We start from the raw sequence: 11,704 nt of genomic DNA on the forward strand, positions 1-11,704 counted from the left end.
TCTGTCCTGTGTCCACCAAACTTTTAGGTTTAAAGCTCTTTGGGGCAGCAATTGGGTCTTTTCTGCTTTTGCTGTAAAACAGCATATGTACCAATGGCACTGTAAGTATGAATAATTTATTTATTTATTTATTTAAGGATTTTTATGCCACCATTCAGCCAAAAAAGGCTCTCACGGCGGCTTACAAAAGTATTTCTTGACAGTCCCTGCCCACAGGCTTACAATCTAAAAGACATGACACAAAAGGAAAAGGGATTGGGAGGGAGGAGGAGGAGGGGGAAAGGAAAGCAAATTCAGGCACTACAATCTTAGTTGCAAAGTTCAGCAGTTACAGTTGACAGCAGGAGGGAGGGGGCTCTCAGCTGGAGCTGGACCCAGGCACGGTGGAGAGGTGCCTGGCTGCTGCTTCCTCCCTCACTGGTGGCCTCTGCAGAGACAGTTGGTAGCAGGAGGGAGGGGGCTCTCAGCTGGAGCTGGACCCAGGCACGGTGGAGAGGTGCCTGGCTGCTGCTTCCTCCCTCACTGGTGGCCTCTGCAGTGACAGTTGGTAGCAGGAGGGAGGGGGCTCTCACCTGGAGCTGGACCCAGGCACGGTGGAGAGGTGCCTGGCTGCTGCTTCCTCCCTCACTCTAAATAATACAAGTAAGAATCAGAAATATTTGCCTCTTTGAGCACAAGGGTGTTTTTTAATACTCAACAATAATTAAGAGCTATGATGTACACAGATGTAAGACTAGGAATTCACTAGCTCCCAACCCATAACTAATCAAATTTTAGCAGTACGCTGTAAATCATGAATGATACATTTCGAAGACAAACACTCAAAGAAACCCAGAGTTCCAAGCCATTTGAATTTGGCTGAGGGAGTCGACCTATATTCTACCTTGCTTGATTCCATGCAGTTTGGGTTTAGCTTTGCCACTATTATAGTTCAAGCTACTAAAAGGTTAAGCAGCAGAACCAGTTGAATTCTAGTGCAAAGGGAAAATCTAAATATGATTCTCACTACAATGCTCATTTGCACAAGTTTTTGTGAGGCTCTGTTCTAGCTTGAGTGGAAAGATCTGATAATATCAGGAAGGGTTAAAGTTTCATCATGTTTGACTTCCTAATTTGATGACGTAGAAAATAGCTGTGTGGAAAAAGGAACAGTGTTGACCATTGCTAATAGCAATGTCATTAAATGTCTCAACATAAACTTTTTAAAGTTTGTACCACACTATTTAGCCCTGTTTAGTTAAGGCAGAGGCTATATCTCAGGGTGGATTTGATTTAAATCAATTTGAATCATGATTTAAATCACTACTCAGAAAGACTCAATTTAATCATGTGACTCCCCCCCCCCCCCACAAAAAAGTGCACTCTTCCTCGCTATATTTTACACAACTTTGGGTTACCAAAGACTCATTCCTGCTGGTATACTCTTAATATTTACAGCCAGACGAAGGCTTCATTTTTAGAATAGCAACTTTTCAGATTAGTTTTACAGTTATATCAAAAAATACTGATTTGGTTATACTATTAGAAACTCATCATAGACAGATAATTATGATTTTTTTTGCGAGGTGAACTATCTCCAGTTTAATAGGTTAATCATTCATATTTGGACAACTTTTCTGCTGTACTTTATTGGAAGGAGAAAAATAATCTGAAAGAAACCTGGAGGAGCATGACATTGTGAATGGATTAATGGAATTCATTTACCAAAAAATTTAAACAGCTTCATGCTACATAATTAAAAATGAATCCTTATTTCATGAGGACTTTATAGACCTTTGGACTATAATGTATCTTAAATAGAAAACTATCTTTAGATAGATTTTTCCTCAAAAAGCATTTTATTAAAAGAAGTCCAATTTAAATTAAAAAAATCCAATTTAAATAAAAAAAATCAATTTTTATTTTATTTTTAAAAAAAATCATTGATCTTTATCCACCCTGCTATATCTACACTGAAAAGAGAAATGTTTTAACTGCCACGGCTTCTGCCATGGAATCCTGGAAACTACTAATCAAGAATTCTCAGCTTCCCCAAATAATGATAGTTAGATGAAAGGGGGCATGGAGGAAAAGAGAAGCTGGGATAATTAAGACAGTTTGTAGCATAGACCTGCCTGAACTTTTATAAAAATGTCAGGCTTCCCTAATTTGGAACATACAGGATATCTACACTTCCAAAATTAGAGAATGCAGGGGGAGGGGGGGAGGAAGAGAAATGAACCATTAAAGGCATCTCTAATTTAAAATTCTAAGTCAAAACAAACATTGAGAAACATGCAGTACTGCATCTACCGGAGGTATGACACAACCATCGCCCTCCCCCATCCACCCTACACACTGAACAGACTTAAAATAGGGAACACAACATGCAGTTGAAGGGATCATCATTACTAGGGCTGTGTGTATGCAGGGATACAAAAAAGATATAAAATGTGGCATAGGGCACATAATTCAACTTTGTAGAAATCTCAGCTTCCTTTTTAAAAAACAGTATATTTCTAGGCCTCATGGCTGTGAATAGATGTTTGAAGTGTGTGGACAAGGCTTGCTGAAATCTCAGCAGTCAGAGGAACTGCTAAATAAGATTTCCTGTGGTCAAAAGCAGGACTTCAGTGTCCTGAAGACAGCCTTGCCACTAACCCACGATTTTCAAAATTATGCAAAATGGGAACTGCTAAACAATGATAAATTAAATAAATACGTAGTTTATGTAAGCCGCAGAATTTCACTTTTCTTGGTTTAGAATTCAGACTGCGTCAACATGGATTTTTTTAGCATCAAGTACGCAATACCCTTTTAATAATCTCAGTATGATCTAGCCCTCTCCGTACAAAAATCTAATACAAAGGACGTGACAGAAGAAGGATGTACACTAACCCATGACTATTAATGAGGCACACACTTGCACACAAGCAGCTTTCTGGACAGGTGCCAGTAACAGAAGCCTCACCTATGTACAAGCAGTTCAGCACGCTACTAAGACAGCTTCTCCAAAGCAGCTTAATTACTCTTTGTGGTGGAAACAGAAATTAAAGCCAGGCAGCACGTAAGTTACGCTAAAGATCTCCAACTCACTGGAGAAACTGGATTTCAATTGGAGTACAAAACATTTAAATATGCATCATCCCCAGAAACAAATGCGAAGCAGGAACAAGAACAAACATGATAGGCTTTCTAAACAGAATCACTTTCATAATCAGTATTGGATCTACTCTGAAATAAGTCTCAGGTATAAGCCAGTGCTAGTTCAAATTTCAATTTAGTCACTTTACTATCCTGGGTCCAAATGGCTAAGAGACTTCTGGCCAAAAGATAAGGAAACTGCAGGGGTTAGGACCAACCCCTAGACTACTGGAAGTATAAAGATCTATTGCAACTACATTTTTTTCTTAACCACAAGGGCTAGAACACTGTGTTCCTGTTTTTTAAAAAATAAAATTCTCCGGATGCAAAATTCAACATCGGCTTCTACAATTGCACTTGCTGACACATGGCAGAAAAAGCCATGCTTAACACTCACAGTATAACATTTATTTCATAAAATGAGCAAGTAGGGGTTGGATCACAATAAGAGCGTCATCTGCATCCATGGAAGCAATGCAGTTACCAGCCACAATTTAGCAATAGCAACACCTCTGACCTATTATGTTTTGGAGCAGCTTTCCCCAAGCTGCTGTCCTCCAGATGTGTTGGACTGCGACTCCCATCATTCCCAGCCAGCATGGGCATTGGCCAGGGGGGGCTATGAATGATGGGACCTGCAATCCAACACATCTGGAAGCAGAGCAGCTTTGATTAAAATCAATTTAAATCACGATTTAAATCACTACTCAAAGACTCGATTTAATCATGTGACTTCCCCCCACCCAAAAGCGCACTCTTCCTCGCTATATTTTACACAACTCAGAGTTACCAAAGACTCATTCTCGTTGGTATAATCTTAATACTTACAACCAGATGAAGGTTTCATTTTTAGAATAACAACTTTTCAGATTAATTTTAATCTTAGCTTCTTGTGCAGATCTATTCCACTCCCAACAATCTATTCATAGAATTTTTTGAAACTTAGCACTTAAGAGGTAAGGGGTTGATTCGGTGTACATAGATTTGCAATGGGATTGTCATCTCCGCAGACACAAATTCACAGTTTTGAGAATTGTAAAAGCAAGCATCTGTGATATCTTCTAGATAGAAAAATTGCCCAATAACCTTACAGAAACCTCTGGAAGAGCATGACATTGTGAATGGATTAATGGAATTCATTTACCAAAAAATTTAAACATTGCATGATTATACAGCCTCATGCTACATAATTATTTCATGATTAATAACCTTTGGACTATAATGTATCTTAAATAGAAAACTATATTTAGATAGATTTTTCCTCAAAAAGCATTTTATTTTAAAAATCCGATTTATTTTTAAAAATCCGATTAAAATTTTAAAAAATCATTGATTTTTATCCACCCTGTCTGGAAGGGGAAGCTATTTTGGAAATGTAGCCATAACCAAGAATCATGAGCTATTGGTTCACACATTATTTTGCTCCCATAAATGCAGACTCAGGAAGGAACTCTCCATCAAGTAAAACCTGTACTATGATAACATGCCAACCCTGAACTACATGACTATCAAGGTCAGGATGCTCCAGCACAAATGTTAAATACAGTGAGTCAAGCAACATGTTTCATGTACAATCTGTGTTTGACTCTCCCTTCTCCCAAGGTATTTTCCTCCTGTAAAAGTAGCTCCCCTCTACCAATTTAGATCAGGACACCAGCACAGGGAGGGGGATCTAACCATTCTCTCGCCACACCCACAAGCTATAGCCCTGATCCAAATTGCCCACTTGGAGCTATTAGCCTTGAATATCAGTCAATACCACCAGGGGAGGGGAGGGGAGGGGAGGGGGGGGCAGGGAATTATCTGGATCAGGGCTGCAGCACAACGGAAAAATATGTAATGCCTCTCAGCAGCCTCTATAACTGCTTTTAGAAAAATAAATTTTTGTTGGGAATTTCAAACACTGTGTTCCAACATAACACGCTGTTTGGCCCTGTGTCAGCAATGCACAATTTAATCGTTCAGAAAACAAATTCTACATGAGGACCCATACAACACCCAGGCTCCAGTGAGCTCTTCTTAATATTCATGAAAAGCCAATATAAAGACTACCTTCTTCCTCAATACTTTTGAATTTGTTTGGGTTCTAATTCAGCATCATTTAAGGAGAGTGTATACAATGCATTGAGGCCATGACCCTAAACACATGTACTTGGGAGTTACTCTGAAGTCAGTGGCATTTGTGAGTCAACTCAGTATGTTTGTTCTCTTCCCTTATCCCTTCTCTTATGCTTATGTTTTTCTTATTATTTTCTACTTCCATATGTGAAATCCTCAATTCCCAAGTCACAAGGGTTTTACTTGCACATTCATTCTTCCACGCACAGATATCATTGAGCAATCGAAGAGTTCATGGCGCTTAAATCAACCTCAGTGAACTTTTAAAACAATGACCTCAGAAGGCGGCCACACAGTGCCTTGGTCACTAAATCAGTAGCTGTATTTATCTTGCACACATTTATCTTCATGTGTGACCATGAAGACCAGAGGGACATTTGAAATTCAGACAACTATACTCAGGGAGCGTCTTAAAACAAAAATCACTCTGTGGTTAATGTAACCACCTGGAGAGTCAATCATTTGTAGCATATTTTTCCCCTATGCCCTCAGACCCTCCAAACATGGCATACATCAGTAGTCGACTTGTGGCCCTCCAGATGTTTTGGCAGATAGCTTCCATCATCCCTCTCCACTGGCTATGCTGGATAGGGCTGATGGGAGTTGCAGGACAAAACACCTGGAGGGTCACCAGTTGCCCAGCCCTACCTTAGACTTAAATTCATCTCTGTCAGTCTTGGGGGGGGGGGGGGGAGAAGAGCTCCTTTAGGCCCTCCTTCACATCGAGTCATATGGCCCCTTTCACATATACCTGCAACTGTGTAAAAGCTATTTCTCTACGGCATGATTCCGTGCAGCTGCGATGTCGGTGTAACAATTTTTTAGCTAGCATCCTCATTTCCAGTCTTTTAGCATGCTTGCCTTTATATGTCCCAGTGTATGCCTCCAGTAATGAGGGTCAGAATCTTGCCCTTTTAAGAGTGGAAGCTGATCTCAAGGCAATAATATGCATTACTAAAATCTCTCACTTACCTGTGGCATTCGCTATAGTGAGTGGAAGCCCTTGCAGCTGATGAACCTGGATTCCAGATCCCAGAGCCCCAAGGTTAATGGTCTGAAGGCCTGGTACAGAGGATAGCTGAGCGGCATTTACAGTGACAGTACCACTGGGCAAGGAGGCAGAAGCTATTGGTGTGAGCGTTGTGTTGGTGCTCCCGGTCTGCCCCAGCGACACTCCTTGCACTGGAGCCAAAGCGATTGTCTGAGCTTGCGGGTTCTGAACCTGAAGATTTTGCAGCTGAATAGTCTGCCAGCTGACCTGTCCATTTGGCCCCACAGTGGGTGTTCGAATAAAGATGGGACCAGCATTGGGGAGAGCCTGGATCTGCAAGTTCTGCAAGGCATCTTGGGTAGTAAAAGTCTGGCCAGCTTGCCCACCTTGAACAAGCTGAGGCTGCACCAGGATCTGCTGCTGTTGCTGGTTTTGATCGGTATCCTTCTGTTGCCCTTGCTGGACTGCAATTCCGGCAACCTGCAGAGCATCAGTGTTTTGAGCACTGCTTGTCCTCTGAGGTGCCTGCACTTGAACATTTGTTCCCACAGCGCCACTGGTGGAAAAATTCATGATGCCCAAGTTACCTGTTGTGGTCGTGGCATTGTAGCTGTTGGCATTGGTAAAGAAACAGGCGGAGTTGGCTTGGGATGCGGCCACGCTGCAGGAACTGATGGAGGTGCCAGACGTCACTGGATGAGAGCTGCTCTCTTGAGAGCCAGAGCTGCTGAGAGTAACTGACTGAGATGTGGGTGCTAAACTGGCTGCAATGCTGTTAACAGGCAACAAGGTGATGTTGCCATTCAGAGCCAGTGGGACATTTGTGACGTACTGAGTCTGCCCTGAGAGAGCGCTCACTCCCTGAATAGGGACAGCCTGCTGCAAAAGATTTGGCATGGCAGCCAGGATATTGCCTGTCCCAGACCTATTTGCAATGAGCTGCTGGTTTGTCCCAGGAATGATCTGCAGTTGGCCAGAGGCATCCTGCTGGACACTGACTTGGGTAGGGGTGGTAGCAAATTGCAACTGTTGTCCATCCATGGTTTGAAACTGTGGGATCACCTGATACTGAATGTTGGGTATCATTCCTGACAAGCCTGTCAGGACATGCTGGTTCTGCATGTTGGGGGTGGTAGTAACCACATATTGTCCAGCGGTAGCAGGCCGGCTTTTGGACGATGAATCATTCTCCTCATTACTAAGGCTCCCTTGGTCTTTTGGGGAGTCAGAAGTCCCAGAGGGAGTGGAAATTATTTGCCAGCCATTTGCATTCTGGGAGATTTGAGTTGCAGCAGCAGAGAGGTCCAGTTCATTTGAGCCCCCCTGTGGTCCCTGTGAGCCATCGGTGTTCTCATTGGGAGATTCGATTCTGCTACATGTGGCTGCCAGCAGAGCCAGAGGGGAAGGCTGAGATTCCTAACAGGAAACACAGACAGAGAAAGGAGGAGTCAGGCACCCTTTTGACTGTCCAATGGGTTGTACAAATCCAGGAAATAAAAATAGGGAGTATACACACAAAATGTCTATCAGAAACAGGTGACCCACCCACAACCAGAAGGAGAAAACTGCAAACATTGCACTCACAAGCATAGTACAGATCAACAGAGGATGAAAGTCACAGATAAGAAGATCCCTAACGAAACAGACATCTTTCACCATAGGGTGAGTTTCAAAACTGCTTTAAAATTTGTTCCGACAGGTTCAAGTCTATGAACCTACAAACCAATGGAAGCTTCGGCTAGACTGCTTTACAGTTGAACAAGTCTTAATTGAGGAAGTTCAAATCCTAATGCTCACCAAAAACACTGTTACAACTTGGAGGAAAAGCCCTTTATTAATTAACCCACCCTCATCTAAAATTGGCCTTTTGCTAACACAAGAGCCACATGGTTACTGCCACTCTTTCAATCTAACTCTCCAAGCTTGCAGAGCTGCAAAAACACTGACATTTCAGAGCACGTTCTCCCCAAAGAAACAAAATACAAGAATGTACCATCACAATACCCATAAGGGCACAGGGATAATCGTCCCCCGCTAAAAATGTTGTCTGTTCCCACCCATTCCCTGTTTTAGAACCCACACTCACCTGGCCCTCACAGTTTCCTCCATCATTACTGCTGCCTTCGTCTATCTTCTCAGTCTTGATAATAACCATTTCTTCTGAAATATCATGATCTGAATGGGATTGAGGGGCATGAGGAAAAAGAGGAAAAACTGAATGATGAAATAAATCATCAAAAACAAGTAGTTTCTCCAACAAAGCACTCTGGTTACCCTATTATGCACCCTTGGTTATAAACTGGATATTGATGCATATCTACCTTGCCTTTGGAGCTTATGCTCCAAAACACCTAGCACCATGAAGAGCTATCCCCAAGTTTAAGATCCATATGTGGGGGGGGGGGGGAGGGCAGGGAGAACAGAGAGAGAGAGCAAGGGAACAAAACAAAAGGGATTGGGAATACAGAGAGCCAGTATAGTATAGTGAATATTGTTTAGCTTGGTCTAGGAAGTCCCAGGTTCAAATTTCTAATCAGCAATGAATAGCCCAGAGCAAGCCTCTGTCTCAGTCTAACATACCCCACAAGATTCTTGAGAAGATAAGGAAAGAGTGACGACATCATTCTTTTAGATTGTAAGCCTGTGGGCAGGGACTGTCAAGAAATACTTTTGTAAGCCGCCATGAGAGCCTTTTTTGGCTGAATGGCGGCATAAAAATCCTTAAATAAAATAAATAAATAAATGTATTTGTTATTATTACATTTACCATATATCCCACCTTTTTACCTCCAAGAAACCCAAGGCAGCATACATAATCCTCATCTCCATTTTATCCTCACAACAGCCCTGTGAGGTAGGCTGGGCTGAGAGTCTGTGACAGGCTCAGTCACCCAGTGGGTTTCCATGGCTGAGAGGGGACTAGAACCCGGATCTCCCAACTCCCAGTCCAACACTTTAGCCACTACACCACAGCAGCTCCAAGCAACTTGAACAAAGGGCAAGACACAAATGCAACAAATAAAAGTCTGGTTAACTTTTAAAGGGTATCAGCCAGCATACCAAAAGAGGGCAGTGTCTTGTGTCATCAATGGAAAATTAATTGAGGGAAGGGAGGCTGGGAAATGGTGGTAGGAGGAAGAGTTGTTGTAATGTTTGGAATAATATATATGAAAGCAAGATGGCCTCTTTTCACAAAACTGAGGTGTCATTTACTATTATTAATGGCTACAGTGTACAGATTCATAACAGTCATATGAATCAGGCTAGGCTGAGAACAGTGATCAAGACCATTCGGTATGCTGGGAGGATATCAGAGTTTGGATCTGTCATAACCAAAGCCCTGCTGGCCACTTCCTCATAGTCTTAGCGTAGAACCAAACAAGCTTTCAAACTTCAGAGATGTACATCAAAAAAGAAAGCAGATCTGGCAAGCAACTCAGGCAGAAATCCATGTGGAAAGCAATGCCCTGACAAACATCCCTCATCACCATGCAGCGAAGAAACTGGTTTTTCAATTTTATTTTTTAAAGCTTAATAGGGAATACAACCCAGTACTGGATCAATGCACAAAGCCAGCTTTCTCAGTGTGCTTTTCTACTGGTGCTTCTCTACTGCAGAGGCGACCAAAAGTATTAATTTTCCATTGGCATGTTGCTAAAAAAAACATACAGATCTAGTGCCCCTGTTCACAGGCACACCTCTTTGTATGGTAGTGAAGCACCATGCTGATATTGAGAAAAGTTGATCTCAGTATAAAGCAATTGCAAAAGCCATCTGATAGGGGGAGGGGAGACAGTTGCATGAGTCAGTCCCAAATGGCGTAGGAGTATGCAAACTTCTGACTTGCAGCTGGCCCAACAAGGAGTTCTGCACCACTGTACACCAAGCAAAGCCTGCCAAACATAGTGACTTCTGAGTAAGTTCATCCCAATGAAGAATTCCACCTAAAAGTTGGTAGCCCACATTGTCCTTACGTGGCCTAGCCCAACATGAACTATATACCCTTGTTTCATGCCTAGAAACAGAGAATACACGGGAGAAAGGAGGCTAGAAAGAAGGCCTGGGGATTTCTGGATCCCTGCATGCATGTGATACATTTTGTTTTTAAGAGAAACCACCACCAAGTTACTGTGGGGGCCCTTCTACGTTTTAGGAGATTAATGTGTGGCAACGTACTGGACCCTTTCCGAGGGTCCTCTCAGGGATTTGAGCCTCAGAAGTGAGGTGCTGCGTCTCCAGCCTGCCTAGAAGTCACAATTCTCCTTCCTGGAGTCCAAGCACCCCCACCCCCACTTCAGACATATGGGAGGCCTGGCGAAGATTGGCTCAATCGTGAGGGAAAAGAACGCTGCACACGTTCAATACTACTCTCCCTTCACTGCTAGCCCAGGCCACTCTGGCTCAAACAATCCACTGGTGGGTGTTCACGTGTATATACACACACGAACTTTCGTCTTAACTTCCTCTTCCAACCATCCCCAACTCCCCGACAATGTCCTGCGTGGCCCTCCCAACCTTGGGCCGCACCGTGGGAGTGACGGAGGCTCCGTCCTGCTCCGCCGCTTCTCGTTTCCCGCTGAGAAATTCCCACCCCAACGCCATCCCTGTCCCCACCTGGTCCCGCCCTTGACCGCCCCCCCTCCCCGCCGCGTTCCTTCTCCTCCTCCTCCTTCCCGCTGAGGCGACTTGCCCTCGCCGGCTTCCTCCACCCCCAATCATAAGCCCCGCTCCCCTTCTCGGGGCCCCTCCCCCGAAGGCTTCCCTCGGCTCCCGGCGTGCCTTCCCGTCCCCTCCCCAGGCTCGTTACCCCTCCCCCGCTCGGGTCCCTCCGCCCGGGGGGTTGGGCTGGGCGGGGCGCGGAAGAGGGAAGGAAGGCGGCGCCCCCCGCCCGGCCACCATGGTCCCATCCTTACCGCTCATGTTGACTGAAGGGGGAGGCGAACCCAAGTGGCGCCGGAGGGGTGGGCGGGGCGGGGGCAGCGAAGTCGGTGACGAGACAGCCTAACCCCACCGGTGACCGCCAAAGGGTTGGCGAGGGGAGGGAGCTGCGCCGACACGGCCCAAGCCCAAGAACACGCCTCTCGGCGCGCCGCCCAATCACAGAGCCACAAGGGAGCCGTGGAAGGAGGGGCTGAGTGGGAATGACGTGACTTCCAACCATTAAGGCAAAGAGAGGCGGGGTCTCACGCGGGAGGGGGTAGAAAGCGAGGAGAGTGGGAGCAGTTTACGAAAAGCTCCGCGGCGGCGCCCCTTTCGGGAAACGCCTCTAAAAAAAGCTCCGCCCAATGGCTGGAGGAGGAGCTTGAGGCGTGCGTTCTTCTGACTAGCGTGTCGAGTGCGACGGGCGAGGAAAGGGCGAGACCAAACTAATAATTGACGTTGCAGTTGGCCAATCGATGATCGCGCGAGGTTTCTGAGGTTGAACCCGTATGATGAACTTGCGCAACTTGACTCGTTATTGAGTTGCCTCTA

The 11,704-nt window shown here is 44.6% G+C and overlaps 1 protein-coding gene across 3 annotated transcripts in view; it reads right to left on the reverse strand.

Moving 5' to 3' along the window:
• SP1 (Sp1 transcription factor) overlaps window positions 1-11,223 on the reverse strand; it is a 36,821-nt gene extending 25,598 nt beyond the window's left edge. Inside the window, exons 1-3 of one of the 3 annotated variants that reach the window (XM_063119659.1) lie at window positions 11,146-11,223; window positions 8,319-8,407; window positions 6,214-7,648 (exon numbers count right to left, since the gene is read on the reverse strand). In XM_063119659.1, the coding sequence (XP_062975729.1) occupies window positions 6,214-7,648; window positions 8,319-8,407; window positions 11,146-11,152 (1,531 nt within the window). In that variant the 5' untranslated portion in view covers window positions 11,153-11,223. Of the gene's footprint in view, window positions 1-6,213; window positions 7,649-8,318; window positions 8,408-10,759; window positions 10,818-11,039; window positions 11,073-11,145 lie in introns of those variants that run through there. The other 2 variants (XM_063119661.1, XM_063119660.1) reach the window with 2 other exon arrangements.
• Window positions 11,224-11,704: the final 481 nt, after the last annotated feature.

This window comes from Elgaria multicarinata, chromosome 3 (assembly GCF_023053635.1).
Source record: "Elgaria multicarinata webbii isolate HBS135686 ecotype San Diego chromosome 3, rElgMul1.1.pri, whole genome shotgun sequence".
In the NCBI taxonomy this organism is placed as follows: domain Eukaryota; kingdom Metazoa; phylum Chordata; class Lepidosauria; order Squamata; family Anguidae; genus Elgaria; species Elgaria multicarinata.